Here is a 27997-nt window from a genome sequence, read left to right on the forward strand (position 1 = left end):
AGCTCTCCTCCCCTCGAGGCGCCCCTTCGCCTCTGCGAACCTTAGGAACTCAGACCTTCACTCGCCTCAAGGAAGCCCCAACTCCTCACGAAATCCCCAAGTCGCCAAGGAACTCTCTGGTTCCTAGGGAACCCTCATCACAGAACCCTCCTCATCACAGAACCCTCCTCATCACAGAACCCTTCTCCCTACAGAACTCCCATATCCTCCCGGAACTTCTTTTCCATCTCCTCAAAGAACCTGTCTCTTCATGAACCCTTCAACCTCCCAAGAGAAAACCCAACTCCGCCAGGGACCCCGATCTCCTCACGTAATCCCCGTTCCCCACGCCTCGTGCCCAATTTCTCACTCTTCTGCAACCCCCTACTTCTCTCTTCACTGACCCCACCCAGGGCCGCCCGGGCCCGGCCTCACCTCGCGGCTCCTCCACAGAGCGCCGGTGCAGCTCGCGGTAGCGCTGCAGCGAAGAGACGTGCGCTGAACGGCTGACCTCGGGCGGCGGAGACCAACTCCGCACCCGGCTCCGGGGTCCAGACTCCTCCCGCTCCCCGCTCCCGCTCCCGTTCCCGCTCCGGCCCCGCTCCTCCGGAAGCCCCATAACGTCAAGTTCCGAGCGCCGTACCAGCCTTTGCGGGTAGCTTCTCGCGCCCAGGAGAGGAAAACAGGCTGGCCCGGGGGCGGTGCCTTACGGGAGGAGAGGCCCGGCCGCCGGAGGCGTAGCTTAAGCAGCCTCGGCGGATGGCGGCCCGGAGGGGCGGAGCCATGCTCGATGGGGTCAAAATGAATGTTAGCAGTGACACGGATTGGGAAAAGTCGAGTATTGCTTGGGGTTAGGGGCGGAGCCGACTGCGGAAGGGGTGGGGCCACAGGGGAGGAGCTGAAGGGGCGGGGCGCGTGACAAGAGAGGTTGGCATCTTGGAGTGACAGAGGAGGGGAGGGGCCAGACGTGACAGTAGAGGAGGTGGGCCCTCTCCTGTCATGGAGTGACAGGGAGTGGCGAGCCTGGAGGTGACAAGAGAGGAGACTGAATCATGGAGTGACCACAGTGGGGTGGGGTCTTGGAGTGACAGATGAGAAGTTGGGTTAGGGCGGGGCTCGAGCGGGAAAGAGCTGGGCAACCGAAAGGAGTTGGATCTGGCCCATAATGGAGACGCCCCGTGATCTGATTGCACAAGCCTGTCACTCCACCGATTTGGAAAGCCAGGTGGAATAGGGTCCTTTCCGGGTGGCACTGTTCTCCTCTGAGAACTATCCCCCAATTCTGAGTAAACCACTCCCCTCTGTCCCCAGGAAAAACTCCTCCCACGACGTTGAGGGCTCGGCCTGGGGACAGGATGCCCTCTCTGCTAACCTTGGGGCCAGCTCAGAATTTTCTCCCACCTCTGAAGATATGTCTTCACTCTCCCTGCCTCCACAAATTCCCATATAGATCTCAAGTACAAGACTCAAGTGAAGACTAGGAGGTACTTTTAGGTCTTTGCTAATAAACACATCTCCTCATTATGCAAATAATGAACTAAGGAAAGGAAATAATAATTTGTGCAAGGTCACAGAGAAAAAACAACCAGGTTAGGGCCAAACCTAGGTCTCCTGACTCCCCTTCATCAGGCTGAAGGTAATGCTTGTAAAACACTAAAGTCTACGCAAAATAGGAAAAATCACCCTTCTTTCCTTCCCAATCTTTTTACTTCACCAAGAAACCCCTCCTACTTGTCACAACTGGGCTCAATTACCTCTGACTTCCCTCCATCCCTTCTACTACAGAAAGGAGAGGCCAGACAAGACCCTCTATCTCCCACCTGCACTCACCACCAAGAAGGGCCCTCCCCACTGATCAGTTCACAGAATGGCTTTCAAGGTAGGAAGGATCCTTAGATATCTAACTCCAAGGGTGATTCTGAGGGTCAAAACGGGCAGCCCCCACCCCCTGAAGCCTACACAGGGCTTGTGACCCCACTTGGCCCAGGCTATCTTCCCATCTTCTCCTTTGTTCTTTGTCCAGCTAACCACAAGCCCAGAACACCCTAAATTGAAAAAACAAAAACTCCCCACCACCAGACCTATGATCCAGAGCCTATTCAATCCTAAAGTGAGAGTCTCAGGGCTCCCTGAAGGGATACAAACCTCATGGAATGGATATGGACCCCACTGAGGAGACAGATAATTCATCAAGAAGGCATTGACTGCACTGAAAAGGCACACACACTTTACTGAAGGTACTCCATTAAGGGAGCACAGATCTTGCTGAGGGATCTCAGATCTCACTGAAGGGCTGTGGACCCTGCAAATAGGACATAAAATGCATTGAAGTTCTCTGATTCTATTGAGGGGACATGGACTTCCTCCTAGGAGATAGAGAAGATATAGGTTTTACTAAGGAGACATAGACTCCACTGAGAGGACTCAAACCCCGCTAAGGGGCCTCTCACAACACTGAGGAAATGGACACCACTAAGGAATCACAGACCTCACTTAGTGGAGACTACAAGGGGGATCAGACTTCCCTGAAGCATCACAAGCCCTACAGACCTCACTGAGGAGATACGAACCTCTCTGTAGGAAGGAAGGCACACACAATGGGCACACATTCCTAGTATAGACAGTCATCTCTTCCCCTCCCTCCCTCCTCAGCCCCCAGTTCTCTTTTCTCTCCAAGCCCTTCTCCTAAGTCCTAAAGCTGTTCTCAATACACTGATGTCCTCTGCTGTCTAAATATGGCACTGCAGCTGCTGGTCCCACAGTAGTTTTTCAAATAGTCCTGGTTTTTATCTCTGAGCCTGGATCCTGGGGGTTGCGGAAGGAGAGGGTGTGTCCCCAGGGGCTTCACCAGCACCCCCCTCCCTCTTGCTTGTGGGCTGTGTAATGGAAGTTTAGAAAAGAGGCCTCATAAGAGAGAGAACTTCCCTCCCCCATCCTTAGAGATGGGGTAGTAATGCAAACTATAGTGTAGTCAGAACTCTTCAGGGTAGGAAGAGGATGGATTGGGTTGGATGGGATGAGAATTCACGAAATTAAGGAAATAATAACAATAATCATAGTTATGACATTTATTAAGTGCCACGTCCTATACTAAGCATTTTCTGACATGTTATTTAATCTTCACAGCCATCTGAGATGAATACTGTTATTCTATTTTACAGATGAGGAAACTGATACTCAAGAAGATTAAATGTCTTGCCTAAGATGACATGGTTTATAAGTGGTAGCACAGGGAATAGAACCCAGACAACTAGACTACAGAGACCCATTCCTCTCCCATTTATCCCTCCCCCTCAACTCCTGCCATACCATCACCACCATTATTTCTCTCTCCAAGTATCCTTTCAGAACCACATCAAAAACTCTTAAAATGATGGTAAATATTCAGATTCCAGAGACCCCATCCCAGTCTATGATCCCACACTCACACTGCCCACCTGCAGGTCGACTGCAGGCTGACAGCGCTAGGTGGAGGAGGGGTGTGCAGTCAGACCCTACGCCCGCGGGGGTTGTGGTGAGGCGCCCCCTCCTGGCTGCCCTAGAGCTCAGGCCCCGCCCTCCCCCACCCCCCTCGCCCCCGCCGCACCACTTCCGGCAGGCGCTGCGCTGCTGGGGGGCGCGGGCGAGGATGGCGGCGGAGAACGAGGCCAGTCAGGAGAGCGCCCTGGGCGCTTACTCGCCCGTGGATTACATGAGCATCACCAGCTTCCCGAGGCTGCCGGAGGACGAGCCGGCGCCCGCGGCCCCTCTGAGGGGCCGCAAGGACGAGGACGCCTTCCTGGGAGACCCCGATACCGGTGAGGCCCGCTGGCCCAGTCCCTGCCCCCTGGGACGTCCCCGGTCCTCCTTCATCTGCGCGGAGCATCACCTCCAGTCTCCATCTCCCTAATTGATCCCCTTCCTCCTGGACCCCTCCCTTCTTCCTTGTCTCTGTTAATTATCTCATGAGGTTGAAGATGCATTTCTGCTTTGGAGGCTTAGGATGCGACAGGGAAGAATGATGCCAGGGATTGCAGTAGCAGGGATTGGGGTTACCTCTTGGGAAGAACCAACTAAAAAGGAAGGAGTTTTGGAGGGAGGATGCGAAGAAACAGCTGTGATCACCCAGAAGAGGCCGTTCTTTAGTCACAGAGAACAGACTGCAGCAGGATGGGTAGAGGCTAGGTCTTGGGAAGAACTTCCCACAGCCAAGGATTGTGGGAAGGAGAGACCTTAGGGAGCAGCTGAGAATCTCTTTATGTCCCTGGAGGGGTACAGAGGGCATGATTCCCATCTGTTTGTGAGGGCTAGGTTTTGGGAGACAGGGGGATGGACTGCATGACCTCTCAGAGTCCTTGGAGACCAGAGTGCCTTCTCTGCCTTGTGGATTACCTCACCCCTCCCGGAGCCATGGATCAGGCCAGGATGTTAGTAAGGTACCCTGCCCCCTAGGAAGCAGGCTCCAGAATTTTACTGTGTTCTTGGCCCTCTGCAGGGACTGCAAGGGGCAAGAGTAGGGAGGGGGGAGACCTGAGGGCCAAGAGGTCTCTGAGCATTTCTTCCCTAGGGCTCTGCCTCCTATCCATGTGGCCCAGCTCTATCTTCCTCTCCATTCTTCATCCTCCATCCCCCATCCTTCTTTCCCTCAACGTCACTTCCTGGCATTAGAGCATCCTTCTGCTTAACTCTGTCTTCCTCCCAATGCCTGCACTTGAGCCCTCTCCCTTACCAGCCTGGCAGGCAGATGCTGCTTCTCTGACCCAGCCTTCTCCAGCCTGACCCTTCTGTAGCTATTCCCAGGCTGAAAGCTCCAAACTCTTCCCCCTCCACAACTTCCCAGTCATCTGGCCTTTACTCACAGCCCCTGCCAACCTAACTAGACTGTACCCTACCTGGAGGGGGAGGCTTATGGACATCACATGTCCAAGCTGCAGATCAAAACTTCTTTTCCAGAGGGAGTAACCCTGGAATCAGGAGGTAACAGGAAGAGTAATGGGAAGATGTGTCCTGGTGGATAACAGCCTGAAACTATGTCCTTTATTCAGGGGTCAGGAGTGCCAATCCTGATCCCAGCACTGGCTTGACTCTGTATGACAATGGGCAGTCCTACCCTGACCTGGGCCTTAGTTTCCTCTTCTAGCTCAACTGGGGATGTCTATCTCTCTTAACCTAGAGATTGGAAAACCCCTGACATGTTTTCTCCTAGCTCCCTATAAATGTCTTAGCATTTATCAAACCTGTGATTATTTGAGCAGTCATGTGATTACTCCATATTTGTAAGCCCTATGAGGATGGGATCGTGACTGTTTTGTTCACCATCCTTTCTCTACCGTCCAGCACAGTGCTAAGCACTAATAAAAATTGTTGTATGAATAAATAAATGAGAGAGATCTCAGGATGAAAGACTAGCAGGGGAGGGAGTACCTTGGGGAGTTAATATAGATTCTGCCCTCATCTATACAAAAATCCAACAGAGACCCTTGTCACCTGAGTTTCTTGGAACCTGCACCTTATGCCACACTTGTACACTAAAATTCCAAGGACTCTTAGCATCATACCTATGTAGTCATTTCAATGCTTTGTCTCAGAGCACTACTTCTAGGCCCCAAGGCTTCTTTGGCCAGCTGGACTAGCCTGTTGGCTAACATGATCTCCTATGTTATTAACCTGGTGGTGCCACTTACTGGCACTGCCCCATCCTCTTAACCAGGACCTTGGTTGTGCCCAACTAGCCTCTAGCCTGCCACTCCCCAGAACCAAGTGCCAGGTACCCTACAACTGACCCTGGAAAAAGTAGAGCTAAATGGTGACCACTCCAAGGTTGGGGAAATTCTTGACTCTCTCCTGAGCTTCAGGCCCATGTGTTCCTCTTTGTCGCAGGCATCTGCCTCTAGATGTCCTGCAAGTGCCTGACTGTCAGCATGATCTATGTTGAATTTATCATCTCTTCCCCATACCTGCCCTTCCCACAATGTCATTCTCAATTAGTGACACTGCCATTCGTCCAGTCTCCAAAGTAGAAGCCCAGGAGCTACCCATGATTTCCTTCCTTCCTTTTATTTCCAAATGGTGATCAGATGCTCTCTGTCCTTCCAAGTATCTTGCAGATTCCATCTCATCATCCTGCTACCACTACTGTAGACTAAGCCACCATCCTCTCTTACTTGTATTACCCATAGGCTTCTAGCTACTACCTGCCTCTTCCTCCCCTCTGCCTCCCCAACCCCAATCCATCCACTACCTTGAACTTCTGTCATGTCATTCCTTGGTTCAAAAATCTTTAATGATTCTGCCCTTCAGGAATAAGCAAGCCAGAGATGACCTCAGTTTCTAGCCAAGATATCTTTCCTGAGCTCTAGACTTAGCAAGTCAACTCTGTTCAGTATTCTTTTGTCAGAAACTCAGCTAAAACTGAGCTAATCTTAAAAGAGAATTTTATTTGATAGCATAACTGAAAAACCCAGGGATATGGGGCCTCAAGTATAGCTGGATCAAGGCACCTAAAAAGGAATTGGCTTTTCTCTTGTGGGTCAACATGTCCCCAGCAGCAACAGGTTTACCCCTTACTATCTTAGCAATCTAGGCAGAAAGAAAGCTTTCCTCTTTCCCAATGGTTCCAGCAATAGAACTAAGTTTTAGTCTCATTGACCTGGTGCTGTGTCCCTGAACCAGTTACTGTATAGAGGTACCTGTTCTGATGGGCTAGACCTAGGTCATATACTCACTCTGGTCAGGAATGAGAAAATGAGGAATGAGAGAAGGGAGATGGTATTTTCTAAAAGAAAATTGAATGGAAATGGCATCTAAGCAGATAAAAATCAAATGCCTACTAGGCCAGTTGCCTCCTGACTACTGCTAATGTCCCACAAATTCAGAATCACCAAAATTAAATTCATCATCTTTCTCCCAAAAGACTTGGGTCTTCTGATTCCAAACTAACCTTTTCCCAGTGTCCTGCTGTTGCTCTTACATATCAGTAAAATCAATGGTTTTATTGCCCTAGTGCTTACACAGTAAAGTATTCAGTAAATATTTTTGTTGAATAAATGAATAACTTAATGATTGACTGGTGGAATAAAAAGTCTTGCATAAATCTAACTCTAATGAAACCATATCACCTTCACCTCCTGGTCCCTCATAGCTGATTGGAGAAAACATATTTAAGGACAAGCATCAACTAGAATTAGCTTATAAGGTTGGCTTTTGAGTGTGGAAATGGCTCCTGCCTTGTGGAGCAATGGAAAGGAGGTTTTGAGTTACTCTTGCTTCTGTCATTTATTCATTTTATGACCTTAAGTGGGCAGTGTCATCTTTCCCAGTCCCAAGTTTCCTCATCTGCAAAATGGGGGGAATAGGCCTATCTTATAAAGTTATGGGAATGCTTCAGTGAGGGAATGTGTATAAAGAGCTTGGAATATAGTCAGCATCAATAAATATAAGTTCAAAACCATTTCCTGCACTTCTTTTGAAACCTCCAGGGACCAAGGAGAGTTCTGTGCCCACAGTAGGTATTTAACATCTGTTTGTTGAATGAATACCAGTTTTATTTAAAGACTATGTGGTGCTGGTGCTGTGGCGTAGAGGCAAGCATGATCAGCTGAGGGAGGCTTCCAGAAGACAAGTTTCTTTTTTTTGAATAAAAAATGTAAAACAAATTACATGTGTATAGTAAAAAAAAAAAAAAAAAGTGAAGAAAAGTAAAAGTTCTCTTCTCCATTCCTATCTGCCCACAATTTTTCCTTTTTATTTAAAAATATATGGGCGTTCCTGGGTGGCTCAGTTGGTTGAGCATCCAACCCTTGATTTTGGCTCAGGTCATGATCCCAGGGTCTTGGGGTCAAGCCCCACATTGGGCTTCTTGCTGAGCATGGAGCCTGCTTATCTCTCTCTCTCTCTCTCTCTCTCTCTCTCTCTCTCTCTCCCTCCCTCCCTCTGCCCCTCTCCCCAGCTCATGTGTGTACACACTCTTTCTCTCTCTCTACAAGAAAACAATTTTCAGGCTCCGTGCTCACAGCACAGAGATTCTCTTGGCCCCTCCCCCGCTTGCTCTCTATCCCTCTCTCAAAATAAATAAAAATAAACTTTAAAAGAAAAAGATTTTTAATTAAAAAATAAAGAAAAAATAAAATAAAAATAAAAATATATGTATTGATTTAGGGGTGCCTGGCTGGCTTGGTCAGTGGAGCATGAGACTCTTGATCTCGGGGTTGTGAGTGCGAGCCCCATGTTGGGTGTGGAGATTACTTAAAAAATAAAATCTTAAAAATATATTTATATGTATTGACTAAAAAAATACATATATGTAATAAAAATTTCAAACAAGAAATTCTCCCACCCCATCTCATTCCTACCTTCAGTATCTTTCCCCAGAAGTAACCACCATAAACGTTTTCTAAAAATTATCTATATATGTATGTGGTTTCTTATTTACACAGAAGAGGGAAGTATGGATTCTGAAGGGCCTTGAATGCCTGGTCAAGGAGCTTGGATTTTCATCATGTTGACATCAATGAACCATGATAGTATTTTAAACAGGAAAGTATAACACTTAGTTTTCAATATTATCCCACAGACTTTTAAAGTGGTTATCCTCCTAGTGCATAGTAGGAGGTGCTCACAAAACATTTATTGAATGAATGAACTTTTAAAAACACATTGTACATACAGCAAGGGTATTAAGGCCAAGGTACCAGGTTATTTTTTTACTGTTCACAAACACCCAGGACCTATAGGCCATTTAGAGAACTGGTTTCAAGGCTAATATGACCCAAAGGAGGAAAACTATGGGATGGAAGAGTGCCTCACCCCTGGCCAACGTGGAAGGGGGATAGAAGTAACTAGAGGGTGCCTGGTAGAATCATCTCATGGAATCCTTATACCCATTTTGACCAGTTAGGGGTTAGCTCCATTATTAGGTGAGGAAAGTGAGGTTTGTGGCTTGAAGGGACTTACTCATAATAAGCCAGCAAGTAGTAGCTTGCTCCACTCATAGTCAGTCCTCAGATTCATTCTCCAGATAGCCAGAGGAATCTTTTTAAAACACAAAACAGATGTCTTCAGTTCTTGCTTAAAACTCTGCAATGGCCTCCCATGGTTCTTAGGATTAAATCCAAGCTTCTCACTAGGCCCACAAGACCCAGTGCACCTGGCCTAGCCTCCACCATACCACTCTTTTCCCTTGCTCGTTACATCAGAGCCACTCAGGCCTTGGTTATTTTTTTCTAATGTACCAAGCTCATTCCTACCTTAGGGCCTTTGTGCCTGCTCCTCCTTTCTAGAACACTCCACACACTCACCCCTTGCTCTACATATGATGGCTAGCTCCTTCTCATCCCTTAGTTCTCAGCTTAAAAGTCACCTCCCCTGAGAAGCCTTGCCTGATTTCCCCAGCTAAGCAACCTTCAACGTGCACCATTATTCTTTATCATTTCATCCTTCATAGCACTTGCCACAAGTTGTGATGATATACCCTTTGTTTGTTTATATTCTTTTCTTTCACTGGTCTGTGAACTCCATGAGGGCAGAAACTGTTTATTCTTTTCCCCTGTATTGAGCAGAGGGCCAGACCCATAGCAGGCCCTCCATATTTGTTGAGCGAGTGAATGGGTAAGCCAAGCAAGGTTGGAAACCAGGGCCTGTTCATTCAGTTTATGTAGCTACCTCCTTGCACAGAAGGCTGGCCCCAGCTGGGGCAGGATCTAGTTTCCAGGGAGGGCTCAAACCCCTTGCACTCCAGGAAGTATTCTTTGCCCTAGGTCCTGGGTCCTGGGTCTCGGTCCTGGGTCCCTGGGTGGGTCTCGGTTCTCAAGAAGTTTCGCCTAGGGGCCAGACATCCAGCTTCCTGCTGCCTAGATGGGGGTCCCTGTCTTTCCAGCCGGGACTGCCGCTTCCCCCTTTTGGGGTGCATTGGGTAGACGCTAAAAAGGGCGAGCAGTGCCGTCTAGTGGGGTTTGCTTGACAGGGGCAGGGAGAGGGTCATGCAGAATAGTCCCGCCCTCCAGGCGGGCAGGGCCAGGTAAGAGGTGCCCAGACCTACCCGGCTGCCACCCCACAGACCCGGACTCCTTCCTGAAGTCTGCGCGGCTGCAGCGGCTGCCTTCGACGTCGTCGGAGATGGGCAGCCAGGACGGGTCGCCGCTGCGGGAGACACGCAAGGACCCGTTCTCTGCAGCAGCGGCCGAGTGCTCCTGCCGCCAGGACGGGCTCACAGTCATCGTCACGGCCTGCCTCACTTTTGCCACGGGTGTCACTGTGGCGCTTGTCATGCAGATTTACTTCGGGGACCCTCAGGTGAGGGGGTTGCGTGAGGGCCAGAGGGAGGGAACCGAAGAGGAGGGAGTGAGGAAGTTCTTGAGGAGACCGTGGGGATTGCGGAATGGCTGATTGAAGGAGGAGGTCAGCAAATGGAAAGGGGAGAGGACAGTGACATGGGAGAGGAAGGTCCCAAAGGGAGGGGCTCAAGGTATGAGGAGGACAGAGCCAGGAAGGCACCTGATCAGGTGAGAGGCACTGGAGGCAATAATGGAAAGAGTCCTAGGGGACAAGAAGGCAGGCCTCGCACCCCCAGCCCCTGCGGAGATTCTGGGGTTGGTGGAGGTGCCTTAAGGGGGCAGGGGTCTCCTACTGCCCCCACCTAGAACCCTTTCCCTTCCCAGATCTTTCACCAGGGTGCGGTGGTGACTGATGCTGCCCATTGCACATCGCTGGGCATTGAGGTGCTCAGTAAACAGGGATCTTCCGTGGATGCCGCTGTGGCAGCAGCCCTGTGCTTGGGGATCGTGGCTCCACACAGTTCTGGCCTGGGCGGGTAAGGAGCTCCCAGCTGTGGAGGTTGGGTTCCCCCAGGCCTCCTTCTGTGTCCTGGTCTGTAGGCCTCACTAGGGGGTCTTTGGGTTTCACTAGAGGGGCAGCTAGGCCCCAACTCCCTGCATTTTGCCTTTCTACATCCAATTTTACCCCTTTCTCCTTACCTGAGTCAGAGGAGGCATTTTCAGAAGAGTTTTGTTTTGTTTTTGTTTTGTTTTGTTTTACTTTGTTGTAACTAGACTTTTGTAAACTACTCTGGTGGGGGTATACTGTCACTAGTTAACACAGGGATACTTTAATTTTCGGGTTTACAAATCCTTAAAACAAATCCCTGTGAGCATGGTTAAGCTATGGACCCTCTATCTTCCAAAAATATACCCCAGGCTGAGAACTCTTAAAGTTTATTTATTTTGAGAGAGAAAAAGAGAGAGAGCAGGGAGGGGCAGAGAGAGAGGGAGAGTGAGAGAATCCCAAGCTGGCTCCCCCTCTGTCAGGACAAACCCATGTGGGGCTGGAATCTACAAACCAAACCATGAGGTCATGATCTGACCAGAAATTAAGAGTATGAAGCTTAACCACCTGAGCAACCCAAGTGTCCCCAGGCTAAGAATTCTTAAAACAAAGATTACAAACTGGCCACCTATGGGCCATACCAGCACACAGACTAGTTTGTTTTCCACACTTAAATTTTTATTTTTTTTAATGTTTATTTATTTATTTTGAGAGAGAGAGAGAGTGGAGGAGGGGGCAGAGAGACGGAGAGAGAGAATCCCAAGCAGGCACAGAGCCCAACACAGGGATGGAACCCACGAACTAAGAGATTATGACCTGAGCCAAAATTGAGGGTCGGATACTCAACTGACTGAGCTACCCAAGCATCTCCCACACTTAAAGTTTTTAAAATTTGTTTGCTATTGTTCAGGGCACCTGGGTGGCTCAGTTGGTTAAGCATCCAACTTCGGCTCAGGTCATGATCTTACGGTTCATGAGTTTGAGCCCCATGTCAGGCTCTGTGCTGACAGCTCAGAGCCTGAAGCCTGCTTCTGGTTTTGCGTCTCCCTCTGTCTCTGCCCCTCCCCCACTCACGCTCAGTCTCTGTCTCTCTCTCTCTCAAAAATAAACATTGAAAAAAATTATTTTTTAATTTGCTTGCTATTGTTAAAAAGTTGAGAATTTTCATAAAAATCCAGATTTCCAACATCTCTTTAAAAATCAGGAGTCTTGGTAACACTGGGCCCGCATTCCCACATGGCTACAATTGTCTGGAGCTAAATAGCATGATGGGGCTTGTGCTTTCTACTTGACCATAATTCCTAGCACTCCCTATTGTTTATCTCTCCTGCTTTCTTTATTATGTTACTTGGCTGCAGGCCAACCATCTCAGATGCAACTTCCATCTCAGATGGAAACAAGTCACAGAAAAGGGACAAGCTGACAAAGTCCATATCTTGGCTCCTGCAAGACCAGCCCTGCAGGCCCTACCAAAGAAATTCCCCTTTTGGTTGTATACAGTCTATCCTTACATAATTCAGTCCTGGAAGAGGGAGCAGAGGCATAGCATGGAGGCAGGTGCAGGAAGCTGGCAGGGGTCCAGCTATGGTCTAGGGTGGGGGCAGGGGGTAGAACATCTTGCTCTTCCAGTCTCTAGGGTTTCCCTAATCAGGGATTAAAGTCTCCAGTAACAGGCTAGACCAGGTCCATGGTTTCTGGGTCCCCAATCCCCTTGATTTCACTCCCCCACCCTCTTACAGAAGCTGAGTCTCTGAATCCCTGCTGGGAAGAGGGCTCAGACATCTGACTCCAGATGACAGATTTAGCCTACAGATTTAGCCATCACCACTGGGGGTTTGAAGGGTGGCAGGTTAATTGTTTAGAGGGGTAGCATCTTATCAACCTCCCCCTTCTGTGCCTCTCCCAGTGGCGGCGTGATGCTGGTACATGACATCCGAAGAAATGAGAGCCACCTAATTGACTTCCGGGAGTCTGCACCAGGGGCCCTCAGGGAAGAGGCCCTGCAGAGATCCTGGGAAACCAAGGTGGGGATGCCGGTGAGAAGAGAGAGTCCGGGGGGGGGGGGGGATGGGAATCTCCCTTCACTGCCCTTCTGCTAACCGAAACATTACTTTGCTGAGTAATTACAGTGGAAATGAGAAAAAGAGTTAAGCAGGATGCTCTTAAGGCTATGAGGAAGAGAGGCAGCTCCCAAAATAAAATAATGAACCAAAAGATCTGGATGGTTGATAATAAGCAATACAGCAACACCTCACTTCTCTGGCAACCTCACCTATCTGGAAACCTGAGCAGTCTGAGACATCGCAAAGTTCTTGCACTATATCTCATACTTCCCATTCTAAGCTTGTTGACTATAACTTTCCCAGCCCACAACCTACTGGAAAATTAAAGAGGAACTGCTAAAGGCAAACCCACTATCCACTGAGAGCAAAGGAAAAAATAGAAAAATTTGGAAAAATAGTTACTTGGTGCAGTGACAAAAGCCAAACACATGCCTGAGTTATCACAGCTGAGTAATGGTGGTGTGATAACGAAAAGGTTAAATGAAAGTCCCTTGTCCATTACGTTAAAAGGCAGGAATAGATATAATCCAACAGACACGTTTCTGTCTAAATTGGTTATGTCTTGGCTCTTAAAAGGGTTTGCTTAATTTATAAATCCACCAACTATGCTAGATAAAGGAAGCCTTTCTGCATTTGCTGATAATAAGTCAGGGAAATGGGAGGGATGCCTGCCGGGGAGAGCTTGTCCCTCCTCTGGGATACTTGGCCTGTGTCTTTCCCCTGTGCCAGCCCCCATCCCTGGCTTGGGGCTCTGCGGAGTTCAGCCCAGCCCCCCGCTTCCAGTGACCTGGTCTCCTCTCTCCCTCACCTGCCCGCCTCGCCCAGCCTGGGCTCTTGGTGGGGGTCCCCGGAATGGTGAAGGGGCTACATGAAGCTCACCAGCTCTATGGCAGGTAAAGACCCTCCCTCTGGGGACCAGGGGCCCCTGCCTGCATCTCTCCTTGGGTGGCCTTCTCCTACCTTCCTTGGGTTCTTTCCTTCCCAACTCCACCTCCTAATATCCCCTTCCCTTGCCAGGACTCTCCTTCCCAGGAACCCCCTTGCTCTTCCAGTCTCTGGGTTTTCCCTAATCAGGGATTTAAGTTTCCCCCAGGACCCCTCCTCCTCCCCCCAGGACCTTCTCCACCCCCTGCTCTCCGGCCCCCCCAGGCTGCCATGGTCCCAAGTCCTGGCCTTCGCAGCAGCTGTGGCCCAAGATGGCTTCAACGTGACCCATGATCTAGGTCAGTGGGGCCTGGGGGTTGGGGGGAAGGCATGAGGTTGATGGGAAGGGGAGAAGGAACCTCTGAGATTTGGGGCCCAAGCCAAAAAGCACCTCTCTTCCAGTTTGCTCCGTTGGCTCCCTCCCCACCCATCCTATTCTCACAGGGATGCAGCCTCAAATGAGGGGATCTGGGAAGGGCCTATATACACCCCCCCCCCCCACCTTCCCCATAACAGGCTTCTGGGGGGCCAGAACTATTAGGGCCAACCAGTCAGCCACTTCACCTATGGTGCATCTCAGCCCCTAGCCCAGCCTCCTGTCCCTGCTTGCAGCCCGAGCCCTGGCCGAACAGCCTCCGCCCAATGCATCTGAGCGTTTCCGTGAGACATTCCTGCCATTGGGCCACCCGCCACTACCTGGCTCACTGCTGCGTCGGCCTGACCTGGCTGCAGTGCTGGATGTGCTGGGCACCTCTGGCCCCACCGCCTTCTACGCAGGAGGCAATCTTACACTGGAGATGGTGGCTGAGGTGAGCATGTGGGGAGCTCCCCTTGCCCTGAAGGACCCTACTGCAGGAGTATTCTTCCCCTTCCTTCCTTCTTGGTCTTTCTTTCTACATATATTTACTGAGGGTTCCATTTACTTGAGATTGTAGAATAGACAAAACCAATCTCTGGTGGTAGAAATCAGATTAGTGGTTGTTTGGGGTGAGAGCAGTTAACTGGGATGCAGCACAAAAAACCCCCTGGGATGAGAGAACTGTTCTGTCTTGATTGAAAGAGGTACCTTTGGGCCCCCCAGGGCTGGTGCCAACCTGTGCAGAGTCTTGTCCTGTCCCTCCCAGGCCTGGTGGAGACTCAGGATCAGCCTCAGCTTCCCTGAGCCCTCAAGCTCACCCTGCTCTTGGGTTTTCTAGGGACTGAGGGAAACCCCTCCTTCACTGGTGACTATCAGGACTTACCAACCAACAGAGACTCTTAGTCTGAGGCAGTAATGGGTTCTGAGAACTATTGTCAGTAGTTAAAAACTCCTAATGGAAAATTATGTTCAAGATGAGGATACACACCAACTCTGTGATTCTGTCATCTGTACTGTTGGAGTGATTATATGTATCTCTGCCATATAGTTATGGGAATTGAATAGATGTGTCATTCATTCTACATTCATAGAGTGCCTGTTCTGCGTCAGACCCTGTGCTGGGCACTGGAGGTATGGTTATATGATAGACGCCCATCTCAAATGGACTTAACTGGGAAGTCCAGCAGAATACTGGCTTTAGGTCTGCTGGGTCCACAGCTCCATCTACATTGTCAGGCCTTGGTCTGTCTGTCTCTCTGTCATGACTCTACTTCTGTTTGAATTCACTCTCTGTCAGATCCTTTCCATACCTACTCCTCACCAGCCATCCTTCCAGCAAACCATCCCAGAGAAAGAGCATTTCTCATTCCAACAGTTAAAGCAAAAACCTCCAGCTTGTATCTCATTGGCCTATCATAGGTCTCATGATTATTCCCAAACCAGTCACTGGCATGGAAAAGGAATGCTCTGATTAGCCAGACCTGGATATACTGGAGAAGGGGATGAAGGAGACTCTAACAAAGACCATCAGAGCTTTAAAAGAAAAAAACACCGAAGTTGAGTTTAAAAATTTGACCAACAAAGGAACACATATGATGTGTGTGTCATTCAATGTGTAGAACTTCAGTGTGTAGTTCACCAAGGGTGGATTAAAAGTCAGGGGTTTCAAGTACTAAAACTACAAAGAGAGAGAGAGAGAGAGATTGAGGATTCCTAGTGGTTATGCTAATTTAGGAATGAAAATTACCATGCTGGAAAGGATGGAATGAGCCCATAGGTTTGTTGGTTCATTGGTCGATAGATGCTTGGTTACATCCAATGAGGGTCATTCCTACCAGAATCATCCAGAGTTCATGGTTTTGGAGTAGCCTTAGTTAATTGTAGTGAAATGAAGAATTCAGTTTTGATATCTGTAGGCAAATTCTGCTTTAAGTAGAAAATATTCCTTTAAAAAAAAATAATCTCTGCACCCAATGTGGGGCTTGAACTCAGGACCCCAACAAAAGTTGCAGGCTCTACTGACAGAGCCAGCCAAGTACCCCAGAAAATGTTCATTTTATATAGGCAGAGAGGGTAGTATGTGCAAGGCCATGGTGTCATGAGTTCAGGAACTGTAGTTCACTCAGGTAGCTGTACAGAGGTCACTGGGGAATAGCAGGACATGAGGTGGGAGCATTGGACAGGGGCCAGGTCACAAAGGGCCTTGAATGCCAATCTAAGGAGGTCGTTCATAGAATGTCTGGTACCTGGCAGGTGCTCAGAGGTAGTGCTTTTCCCCCTTTCTTTTCCGTAGGGTCCCGAGGGCTAATGGGGTCCCTAAAGGCCATGATGGAAATTGCAGAAGGCACAAAAGTTAGAAACATCTGATCTGTCTTTGATTCCAAGCGTATACTATAGGCCAAGCCCATATGCTTACACTGTGGAGTGTGGATCACAGCTGTGATGGGGTCATTCTCTCCCCTCTAGGCTCAACATGCAGGGGGTGTCATAACTGAGGAGGATTTCAGCAACTACAGTGCCCTCGTGGAGAATCCTGTGTGTGGCGTCTACAGAGGTGACCTCTCTCCCAGCTCTCAGGGTCCCTGCTCAGGAGAAGCCTCCCAGTCCATGGCCACCTCCTTTTGGCCTAGAGATTCCTCCCCATTTTACAGGAGAGAAACTGAGGCAGTGAGCTGCCTGGCCAGCCAACTGTTGAAGGAAGCCAGAGCCAGCCCACCTTCTGAAGTAGTCATGGGGTCAGTTACCCCAAGTATTTAGGATATGGGGAGGGAGGTCTGGCCAAAAGTTCAGGCCTGGAAGTTGGGGTTCTGGCCATAAGTTTTCTTGATTTGGGCTCTATGTTGCCTCAGCCCCACTCTCACTGTTGTGTACTTCCTAAGAAGAATTCATAAGGCCAGAGTCCATCTAAATTCATATTGAACAAACCTTTGAAGACAATTATAAACCTGTCCCCTCATTGTGTCAAAAGGAAACTGAGGCCCAGGGACAGAATGGAACGTAACCTGCCAAACTCAAAACTAGAGGAATCCCAAAAGCCAAACCTATGATGTGGATGAAATCCATGTTTGCTGAACCCAAAGTGGTGGTTTCCTGGGTCCCTCAGAAGGTTCTCAGGTTCTCTCCCCTCCTGGATGTCTGGATCACCTTGAACCCCAGGAGGGGTTACCTCTGAGTTCAGGTTTCCAGGCCTCAATTTCTAGCCTGATTCTTCTACCAGAGGTGGTAGTGTATGAAGACCTGGGTTTGAGTACTAGCTGTCCCATTCACCTTGAACAAGTCACTTCCCACTGTGAGCTGTGGTTCCCTCCTAAAAATGGAGATAGTACCCTTGAGGGGTGCCCATGAAGATTTGATGAGGTGTTATCAGAAGCTGCCCTGATCAGAATGGATGCTGAATTCTTATTTGATTTTACAAATCCCCTCCCCAGCCTGCGTTCTCTTGCCAATGCCAGTACCTTGAGATTGTCTCCTACAAACTTGGACCAGCTACCTCTCTGTGCCTCAGTTTCCTCACCTGTAAAATGAGGATGATAACATTACCCATTGTGGGGGTTAAATGAGTTAATCAGTTAATGTTATATGTCAGGTATTATCATTATTCCTTTGATGCCCAAACATCTAATAACAGAGGCCTCAAATAGGAAGAGGAGATTGCTGCTCCCAAGAAGTTTTAGGGGTGGGACCATGATGGGCCCTGAATAGTATCCTGGTCTGTGGGAGGAGCTAAAAGGAGTTCTGGACATCTGGACACCTGTCCCTGCTCTGCCTGCAATGTGCTTCTGGGCAGACTACAGTTCTCTTGAGCCTTAGTTTCCTTGTGCAGAAGAGGAAACTGAAGACCAGTGTTCTGAGTTGGAGTCCTGGCCCTTCCCTTGACTTGCCATGTGAACTTGTGTGGGTCCCTTTGCCTCTCAATACTTTGCCTCTCAGCACAGTTTCCCTGTCTGATGAGGAGTTCAGTGCAGGGGTCTCAGCCTACGTGATGGTGGGATGTGGAGATGCCTTGACCCCTCCCCTGCCATCTGGTCATTTCCATTTTTTTTCCAGGCCACCTGGTTCTCAGTCCCCCACCCCCGCATACAGGGCCTGCCCTCATCAGTGCTCTCAACATCCTTGAAGGCTTCAATCTTACCACCCTGGTGTCCCGGGAACAGGCTCTTCACTGGGTGGCAGAGGCAAGGCCGACCCCTCCACCCTGCCCTGGGTCTTGGTACACTGGGAGTGGGGGGATGGGTTACTGCCATGGGGCAGGACTAAATCACCTCCAGGTTTTCTCACATGAGGATCAAAAGTGTGGGTCCTGGGAGGAGCCTGGCAGCCTCTTCCACACCCCTGTTATATTTTCAGACCCTGAAGATTGCATTAGCCCTGGCCAGCAGACTGGGAGATCCTGTCTACGATTCTACCATCACTGAGAGCATGGATGACATGCTCAGGTGGGTCCCAGGGCAGGACCCTCGGGGCTGCAGAAGTGGTGGTGGATGTGAGGAAAGGATCAGATGAAAAGCAGCTGGTAAAGCAAGAAGACCTGGAGTCCCAAGTCAATTTTAGCTCAGCTCCAACTCATAGCGTGACACTGGTTGCCTCACCCTGCACCTACCTCAGTTTCCCCATCTGTACAATGAGTTGGCCCTCAAAACATTTTTTACCCTAGCAGGGCACCTATCGGGGCCCATCTGGGCCCCCTTTGGAGTGGAAAAAGAAAGCTTAATAACAATGAAAAATCTCCAAGCAATTACTGGAGGTGATGGGAATTTTTACATTATACATACATTATACACTATAATGTATCCACATTAGCAGCATAATATTGTAAGACTGTGGGTCCTGGTCAGACTGACTCAGTTCAAATCCCAACTTCACCATTCACTAGCTGTACAGGATTGGACAAATTTAAATTCTGTAAGTCTGTTTCTACAAGGGGGCCTGACAATAATGGTGCCAACCTCATGAGGTTGTGGTACAGATTAAATAAGGTCATACATGCAAAGCACTGAGCACATTGTCTGGCACATAATAAGTATTCAACAAATATTAGTAGTAGTAACCGGCAATATGAGTGGGTAAGAACGGTTACTATTTAATTGCTACTATATCTGATCAAAAGGCTAGCTAAGGAAAAAACCAGAAACCAAAAATATACTTAACATAAATTTGTATTATTACTCAAACAACTCTATGAATTAAGTTGGAAACAATGAAACTAAATGAATAGCTTATAATTAAAAAGCAAAAAGAGCAGCAACCAAAATCAATAAGCAGTTCAAAGCCATAAGAGTAAGTCTAAAAACAAAGCCTCTCTCCCCTCACCCAATCCACCTGAAACAAAGCCCTCTCTGCCTCTTCTGTGCGGCCCCCAGCCTTTATGGTTGAAAACTGAATGAAAATCTTTAATAATCCTTAGTAACTTGTCATTCTCTAATCAACTACAATAACCAAACCAACAGTTATTAAGTAAGAAACCCTCTGTCGAACTTTAAAAAGTCTGAAAAATTGCATGTTGTTTTCAATTTAGCTCTAACACACACACACACACACACACACACACACACACACACCTATATTAAATTCATTCAAGTAATTTCATCCAATAAATAGTTACTAAGGGCTTATATGCCAAGTCTTCCCCCACAAAATTCTAATAGTAACTAAAGATCCCTGTATATAAAACTCTCTTCTGACTAAACTCTTAATAAAACTTCAGTTCCAAACTAAAAACATTAGATTAAATGAATTCTGTTTGTTCATTCGAAACAAATATTATGTGAGCATCCACTATGTCCCAGGTACTTTCAAGAAGAGGATTAACTGAGTAAATGAAGTCAAGTAACTAAAAGACTCTTGGTTTAAGCACTAAATAAAAGTTGGCTCTAGGAGGGAATCTGAATGACACCTAAATAAATTCAGTCAGTCCAATAACACTTTCCTGGATATTTCCCATATGTTCAGAATAAGAGATTCTGCTCTCATAGACCTAATAGTCCAGTGGGGGAGGCAGACGTTAATCAAATAATTGCACAAACAGGCATCACAATGTGGTAGGTGGGGTGTAATGAGAGCCTGCTGTGTATTCATCTCCTGCCCCTTGTCTTTTCAGCAAGGTGGAAGCTGCGTACCTCCGGGGCCACATCAATGACTCCCAGGCGGCTCCTGCTCCACTCCTGCCTGTCTACGAGCTGGATGGGGCTCCCACGGCTGCCCAGGTGCTGATCATGGGCCCTGATGACTTTATCGTGGCCATGGTCAGGTATGCCAGCTCAGACTCAGAACCTGGCACTGGGGATCGTCTGGACCAGGAAGTGTTGGGGGCTGGATGGGGGTGAGGGCGGCCTCAGGGCTCACCTGGCCCAACCTCCACCCCCAGCTCCCTGAACCGACCCTTTGGCAGTGGCCTCATCACTCCCTCGGGGATCCTGCTCAACAGCCAGATGCTAGACTTCTCCTGGCCCAACAGGACTGCTAACCACTCTGCTCCCAGCCTGGTAGGGCCTTGCTTCCCTCTTCCCCTGAGAACCTTGAGGCTAGGTAGAAAGTGTAGCAGTATGGCTGTGCCTCCTTCCCTACTTCCTCTAGGAACTTCTACTATAAAGGAACCCAAAACAAGGTGTCCACTTCATTCCCAGCCCAAGTCTGGGGCTTGGAGCCTGGTGGGCCTGAAGAAACTTCATCCCATTCTGTCCTTGTCTCACTATATGACCTAGGGAAAGTCTTGCCCCCTCTCTTGGCCTCAGTTTCTTCATCTGTACAATAAGGATATTAGCCCCCATTTGATTCTTTGGCACTTTTCAGCACAATGGTCTACAATTGTGGGATGCTGAGCTGATGGGACTCAGCCCTCTTGTTGGTCAAAAGAGGAAGGAGATAGGAATTATGGTCTAGTTGGAGGCTAATATTCTTACATCCTGTGAGCTGGGGCCCTGGCAGGACGAAGATAGATAGAGATGACCAGGGTGTAGATTATCCTGTTCTTCCTCTTGGCCATCTTTCTTGGCTTGGTCCCCTCCCTTGCCACCCATCTTAGCTCCATAGCAATTCAGTGGGGCCATGATCCACCTTAGTTATCCAGGAACCCTGCCCATTCCACAGACAGCAAACTGTGGCCTGGGAAGGGACCAGTCCCCCATGAAAACTTACCCCACCTGTTATCCCCCTGTGGTCTCGGTCCTCTGACACAGGAGAATTCGGTGCAGCCAGGGAAGCGACCACTGTCTTTCCTGCTGCCCACTGTGGTCCGGCCGGCAGAGGGGCTCTGTGGGACCTACCTCGCACTGGGGGCCAATGGAGCTGCCCGGGGCCTCAGCGGCCTGACCCAGGTGAGGTTTCCTCCATGGTAGGCCCTTTGGGGCCAGCAGCCAAGCTGTGGCCTGGACTGTAGATGTGCCTCATGTCTCTGTCTTGTTCTCATCCCTAGGTCAGCAAACATAGGCCAAGGCTGCTTTGTTACAAGTTCATCCTGGATACTAGGGACATAGGCTATGCTGAGTTACTTAGCCAAAATGGAGCCCTGAAGCTCCCTGTCTTCCGGGTTGCATAGAAAATCATGGGCCAGTGGAACTGAAAGGTGATATAGCATCTGGGCTGCCTAGGTTCTGTCAACCTCAAGTCCCATGATGCCTCTACTCAGCATCTGAAGAGATAAGCAACTCTCTTTAGGGTCTGATTTTGAAAGGAAGGACCTACAGTTCTCCAAAATGTCTCACAACAGTTACACAGATGTTTTAAGCACCTGATATATGTGCCAGGCACATACTTTGGCAGGTAGTGAGTTAATTAGCCTGAGCTTTGGAAGCAGACAGCCCTGGGCCCCAGTCCAAGTGCTGCTAATTTCTAACTGTGTGATCTCCAGGAATTCACTTAACCTCTCTGTACCTCAGTCTCCTCATATGTAAAATGAAGATAATAACAAGAGAAAACATTTATGGAATTCTTACTAAGTGCCAGGAATGGTGTTACATGTGTTAATTCTTTTAGCCTTCTCAACTTTGGAAGGAATCCTTTTTTCTACTTTGTATATGAGGAAACTAAGACCCAGAGAAGTTAAGAAGTTAGGTCCAGTTTACTAAGAATGGGCAGGCAGTTTGGTTTGAGAGCCTACCCACACAACCACTAAGCTAAAAGTACTCACATTGTGCCCTAGACCTTCCCCAGCTATTAACCCTGTCCTGGCCAGGGAAAAGGGAGGAGAGCCCTGGGCTGGATTATAGGAGGCTGACTGCTAGTGGTGCCTCTTCCTTGGCTCTCTCTAAACTCTGGAGTGAGTTACTTTCCCTTCCTGGCCCTCAGTTTCCCCCTCTTTGAAATGGGGATGGCCATCACAGGCCTGCCTCTCTTCTGAGGCTGTTCAGATGACACCCCTAGTGTAAGGTTTCTAACTAGAAGTCCAGCTAAGGAGTGAGACCTGGGGAGTCCTGAATCCCTATCTCTGGGGCAGCCCTGACTTCTATCTCTTGGCCGCCCACAGGTTTTGCTGAATGTCCTGACCTTGAACCGGAACCTGAGTGACAGCCTGGCTCATGGCCGTCTGCATCCAGACCTGCAGTCTAACCTTCTGCAGGTGGACAGTGAGTGCACAGCAGAGATCCCCAGGGGGTGGGCAAGGAGCTGGGTGGAGAAGGGGTCTCCTCCCAAGGGTTCCCCCACCTATACCAGCATAACTCCCTGCCAGTGAAACTTTGGTTTCTTCCAATGAACTCCTTTGGAACAGTGAAAGATCTGGGGACTGGAACCAGTTCTGTCATTTCCGGGCTGTGCAGCCTTGGGAAATGCATGTCTCCACTCTGAGCCTCAGTTTTCTCATTTGTAAAATAAGATACAGTTGTTCAGTCTGCAAACCATTCATTCAGTAGTTTGTATTGAATACCTACTGTGTGCCAGGCATTATGCTCAGGATACAGCATTTACAGGCAGACAGGAAAAGAAATAATCAAAGAAATATGAGAAAGCAAAATAAATGCTCTGCGGGCTGACATATGGGACTGATTTGATAACTTGAGAAGGCTTCTCTTGGGTGACATTTCAGCTGAGATCTGAAGAGTAAGAAGGAGCCCCACCATGCAAAGAACAGGGGCAGGTTTTGTAGGCCAAGGGAACAGATGCAATTCGGGGCAGGAGTGGGCTCGGCATGTCTTAGGAGTAGAAAGGAGACTGGGGTAAGTGCAACTGATGTGAGGTCAGAGAGGCAGGCAGAGGCCACATCATGGACCTTATAGGTTACGGTGAGAAAATGGACTTTCCTTTAAGAATGACTGGGGCTTAATTGTAGACACAGCTTATTTTTTGTTGTTGTTTTTTGTTTTTAATTTTTTTAATGTTTATTTTTGAAGGAGAGAGAGAGAAAGAGAAACCAAGTGTGAGTGGGGGAGGGGCAGAGAGATAGGGAGACACAGAATCCGAAGTGGGGTCCAAGCTCTGAGCTGTCAGCACAGAGCCTGATGCAGGACTCAAACCCACAAGCTATGAGATCACGACCTGAGCTGAAGTCGGACACTCAACCTACTGAGCTACCCAGGCGCCCAAACATAGCTTAATTTTGTAAGTAGGAAAGTATGTGCAGGTTTAAGGAGTTTTTATTACAACAGACAATGTATTATACAAATCCAAAAGGGATAGAGTATTGAATGAGACATGGTCCTTGCCTGCATGGTATTATCATCCCCATTTTACAGATAAAGAAACTGAGGCCCACAGAGGTTATAAAGTAGTCAAAGATCAGCAGTAAGTGACAGAATTGAGATTAGAATATATACCTGGCTGATACCAAAGACTCTGTTCTTTACTGCCTGTCTCCTAGAGTGAAGCACATTAGAAGCCACAGACCTAAATCCTCAGCAGTCACAGCCTGTGGTTTGGCTGGTGACACTCTGGATCCCAAATGATGATAATGAGGCTATCCCAACTAATAACTTCTGGTGTCTATTGAATGTGAGGCTGTACACTAAGTTACTTGGGGGGGGGGGGTTGGTTCATCCTACCCACCCTTGAGAAGCTTATGGTCTATGACACGAACATGAGGAGTAGGCTTGGCCAAAGGAAAGTTCATCCACTGGGGTTTCTGGGAGGCTTTATGGAGGAGGTGACAACTGACTGGGCATTGGAGTAGGAGCAGGAATTTGGCATGTAGGGGTAAAGAACCTTCTGGACAAATGGGCAAAAGCCAGAAAGAATGGTTCAGAGAGCAGCCAGGAGGCCTGCTGGACTAGAGACATTGTTTCCTAAACTTAAGAATTTATCCAGCACCTTCTTGAATTTTGCCATATTTGTACACCATCTAAACCATTATTTACATATGCGTATCTATACATGTACTTCTTTTTCAATGTAAGTGTATTTTAAAGGTAAATCTCATATCATAATCACAATTGGAAAAAATAACATCATTTGCCACAAATAAAAGATAAATAGCTATAAAAAGTCAACTGTTTTTAGATTTTAGGTGGATATTGTTGCCCCAGAAGGCTTTGTAGAGATGTTAGAGGCTGAAATATGGAGAACAAACATAGGGTTACTGGAGGGGTTGTGGGAGGGGGAATGGGCTAAATGGGCAGGGGACATTAGGGAATCTACTCCTGAAATTGTTGCACTATATGCTAACTAATTTGGATGTAAATTAAAAAAATAAAATTAAAAAAAAAAAAGTGTTAGAGGCCAGGAGCTCTTGAGTGGCTCAGTAGGCTAAGTGTCCAACTTCAGCTCAGGTCATGATCTCGTGGTTCATGGAGCCTGCTTCAAAGTCTGTGTCTCCCTCTCTCTCTGCCCTTCCCCTGCTCGCACTCTGTCTCAAAAATAAATAAACATTGAAAAACAAAAAGAAATGTTAGAGGCCATACTAAAACTTAGTCCTTGCCATTATCCAAAGGATTAAAAGGGACCCATAAAGGAAATGCATTTCTGATTCAGTGATTCAATGCTATTCGGTGTTGTATCTTTACCTCAAGAACTGCCCTAGATTATCCCATTTGAGGAAATAAGAAAACCATATCTTTGTTGAGGAGCTGTAGTAGGTGAGGTTACAGGGCTTATCATGGAGGTCCATGTTAAGAAGCATGGTTTCCATCCACTTGAGTAGAGGTGGGATAGACCTGATATGTTTTACGTAGGGAAAATGGATTGAAGAGGGGAGAATTTAAGTTGGAGAAACAGAAACAACTAGGATAATGGGCCAGGCAAGAGATGGTGAGGACCTGAACTTATGTAAGAGGGTGGGGATTTCTTCATTTATCCAGTAAATACTTTAACATTTTCTATGTCTTCACCCAGTTCTAGGCACTGAAGAGCAATAGTGAACAAGACAACATCCTTGACTTCAAAAAGCTTATAATCTAATGGAGAGAGACATAGTAAACAAACAAACAAACAGGTAGCAATAAGCACTTTGAAAGAAAATAAAGCAAGGTAAAGATGACAGGGCTGCTACTTTAGATAGCGGTCAGGTAAGTTCTCCTTGAAGATTGGAATGAAGTAAGGAAGCCAGTCTCATGACTATCTAGGAGGAGAACATTCTAGACAAATAGAACAGCAAGTGCAAAGCCCTGAGGTAGGAGCATGTTTGGCCTACCTGAGGGCAGCAAGGAGGCTAAAGCAGAGGTAAGCAAGGGAGAGAATAGAAAGAAGTGAGGACAAGAGTTTAGAAAGGTAGTGAAGTCCCAGATGATGTTGTGCCTTAGAGGCCCTGGTGAGGACTTTGGATTTTATTCTAAGAGTCATCAAAGCTATTGGAAGTTTTGAGAAGGGGAGGTGAGTGGCCTAATGGTTTAAAAGGATTCCATTTACCTGTATGAAAGCAGGACTGGAACCAGAAAGACCAGTCAGTGGGCTATGCAGTAATGGCTGCATCCTGGCTATCCTGGCAAGTGATGATGGCAGCTTGGGCTAGGCCGCTGGAGATGAAGAGCTCAAAGCCCTTTGCGCAATGTTAAGAATGACCGTATGTTATTGATCACATACTATTTGCAAGGCTCTGAGCTCTGTGCTTTCTGTGTATTATCTCCTTTAATCCCTATAACAACGTCATGTGTTGTTTTCATATAATCCCTATTTTATCCATGAGGAGGCTGAGGCTCAGAGAGGTAAAGCAGTTTGCCCAAGGTCACGCAGCTCCTCAGTGGGGCATCCAGGACCACGACTCAGGTCTGACCACAGGACTCCTGCGCCAGTGCTCTGAACACTCTGAACGTATATATGTTGGGGGGTGGTTTTCAGGTGAGTTCACAGAGGAAGAGATTGAGTTCCTGGAAGCCAGGGGTCACCATGTGGAGAAGGTAGATGTCTTATCCTGGGTCCATGGCAGCCGGAGAACCAACAACTTCATCATTGGTGTGAAAGACCCTCGGAGCCCAGACGCAGCTGGAGCCACCATCCTGTAGAGCACAGGGTGGGGTGGGGGTCTCTGCTCCCCACCTTTGCATGTTCTTAGAGTCCCTCCTTCTCCCAGGTTTGGTCTCAGGGGAACCCCAGGGATGCCCCAGATCATGGGCCAGAGGGGATGCTTAACAAACCCTATCCGAGAATAACTGGAAAATTCTCTATCCAGAGGCCTGTGGTGGTGGTGGTGGCGGCGGTGGTGGTGAGTGTCAGTGTCTACAACCAGGCAGACAGGGCCTTGAGGAGTCAGACTGTCTGCCTCCTTTCCTTCAGCCATGCTGGCCCAGAGCTTAGGGATGTGCTTGCAAAACCTTCTCAAGGGTCCTCACAACCCCAACATCTCCAATCTGGCCTGACCTGGACCTTGTCTTCCAGCTCCCTTCTCCTGTCCCCAGCCTCATTTCTTAAATGACTAGGATTTTTTAAATGGACCATCCTGGGGAGGGGGTGCTCCTCTCTTCCTCCCACCAAGTTGAGGTGGGGCCTTGCATCTGGGGGTTCCCAGGTTGTGGGTAGGGGTGGGGGTGGGGACCAGCTCAGGGGCTTCTATTTGCAAAGGGGAATTAAAGAAGACTATTGCTTAACCATGGCTCTTGATTGATTTATATTTGGCTCTGTTGGGAGTGGGAGAAAGTGAAATAGTACAAAAGCAGCTACAGCAATGTGTTTACTATTTGTTTCCTAAATTAGATATTTTGGGTATTTCCTTCATATCTTGGTTAAGATATGAAGCTTCCTGATTTAAAAACTTACTACAGGGGTGCCTGGCTGGCTCAGTCAGTAGAGCATGTGACTCTTGAGTCACAAGGTCATGAGTTTGAGCCCCATAATGGGCCTAGAGCCTACTTAAAAATAAACAAATAAATAAATGGTTTTTTTAAGTGAAAAAAACACACTACAAAGTTAACAGTAATCAAAACAGTGTGGTACTGACATGAGGCTGAACATAATTGGAATGGAATTGAAAATCTAGAAATAAACCTATATATCTATGATCAATTGATTCTTTTAATTTTTATTTTTTTGTTTTTGGAGAAAGAGAGAATGAGCAGGGAAGGGGACAGAGGGAAAGAGAGAGAGAATCTTAAATAGGGCCCATGCTCAGTGTAGAGCCTGATACGGGGCTTGAGCCCAAGACCCTGGGATATGACCTGAGCTGAAATCAAGAGTTGGATGCTCGGGGCGCCTGGGTGTCTCAGTCGGTTGAGCTTCCGACTTCGGCCCAGGTCATGATCTCACGGTCTGTGAGTTTGAGCCCCGCGTCGGGCTCTGTGCTGACAGCTCGGAGCCTGGAGCCTGCTTTGGATTCTGTGTCTCCCTCTCTCTCTGCCCCTGTCCTGCTCATGCTCTGTCTCTCTCTGTCTCAAAAATAAATAAAAACATTTTTAAAAATTAAAAAAAAAAAGAATTGGATGCTCAACTGACTAAGCCACCCAGGTGGCCCTATGATCAACTGAATTTTTGACAAGTGTGCCAAGATCATTCAATGGACAAAGAATCTTTTCAACAAACAGTG

General features: G+C 48.1%; 2 protein-coding genes across 3 annotated transcripts in view; one reads left to right on the forward strand and one right to left on the reverse strand.

The window, feature by feature from the left end:
• Positions 1-718, reverse strand: part of ACSS2 (acyl-CoA synthetase short chain family member 2) — a 91459-nt gene extending 90741 nt beyond the window's left edge. The window contains exon 1 of one of the 2 annotated variants that reach the window (XM_049650927.1): positions 415-718. In XM_049650927.1, the coding sequence (XP_049506884.1) occupies positions 415-598 (184 nt within the window). In that variant the 5' untranslated portion in view covers positions 599-718. The remainder of the gene's footprint in view (positions 1-414) is intronic. The other variant, XM_049650928.1, reaches the window with a different exon arrangement.
• Positions 547-27058, forward strand: GGT7 (gamma-glutamyltransferase 7). The gene is made up of 17 exons (XM_049650931.1): positions 547-634; positions 1291-1463; positions 3141-3776; positions 10013-10248; positions 10614-10765; positions 12683-12800; positions 13665-13732; positions 13989-14062; positions 14376-14572; positions 16588-16675; positions 18169-18296; positions 18469-18557; positions 20219-20368; positions 20486-20603; positions 21297-21434; positions 22583-22682; positions 26320-27058. The coding sequence occupies exons 3-17, from the start codon at positions 3350-3352 to the stop codon at positions 26481-26483; spliced, it is 2247 nt and encodes a 748-aa protein (XP_049506888.1). The 5' UTR covers positions 547-634; positions 1291-1463; positions 3141-3349; the 3' UTR covers positions 26484-27058.
• The last annotated feature ends 939 nt before the right edge of the window (positions 27059-27997 follow it).

This window comes from Panthera uncia (genome assembly GCF_023721935.1).
Source record: "Panthera uncia isolate 11264 chromosome A3 unlocalized genomic scaffold, Puncia_PCG_1.0 HiC_scaffold_11, whole genome shotgun sequence".
NCBI lineage: Eukaryota > Metazoa > Chordata > Mammalia > Carnivora > Felidae > Panthera > Panthera uncia.

Bases quoted from the DNA above. Each gene is read 5' to 3' on its own strand.
- GGT7 (XM_049650931.1), top strand. From the start codon at position 3,350: ATGATGGTAAATATTCAGATTCCAGAGACCCCATCCCAGTCTATGATC. The intron at 14,573-16,587 runs GTGAGCATGTGG...TCTCCCCTCTAG, and splicing joins CACTGGAGATGGTGGCTGAG to GCTCAACATGCAGGGGGTGT. The intron at 20,604-21,296 runs GTAGGGCCTTGC...CCTCTGACACAG, and splicing joins ACCACTCTGCTCCCAGCCTG to GAGAATTCGGTGCAGCCAGG.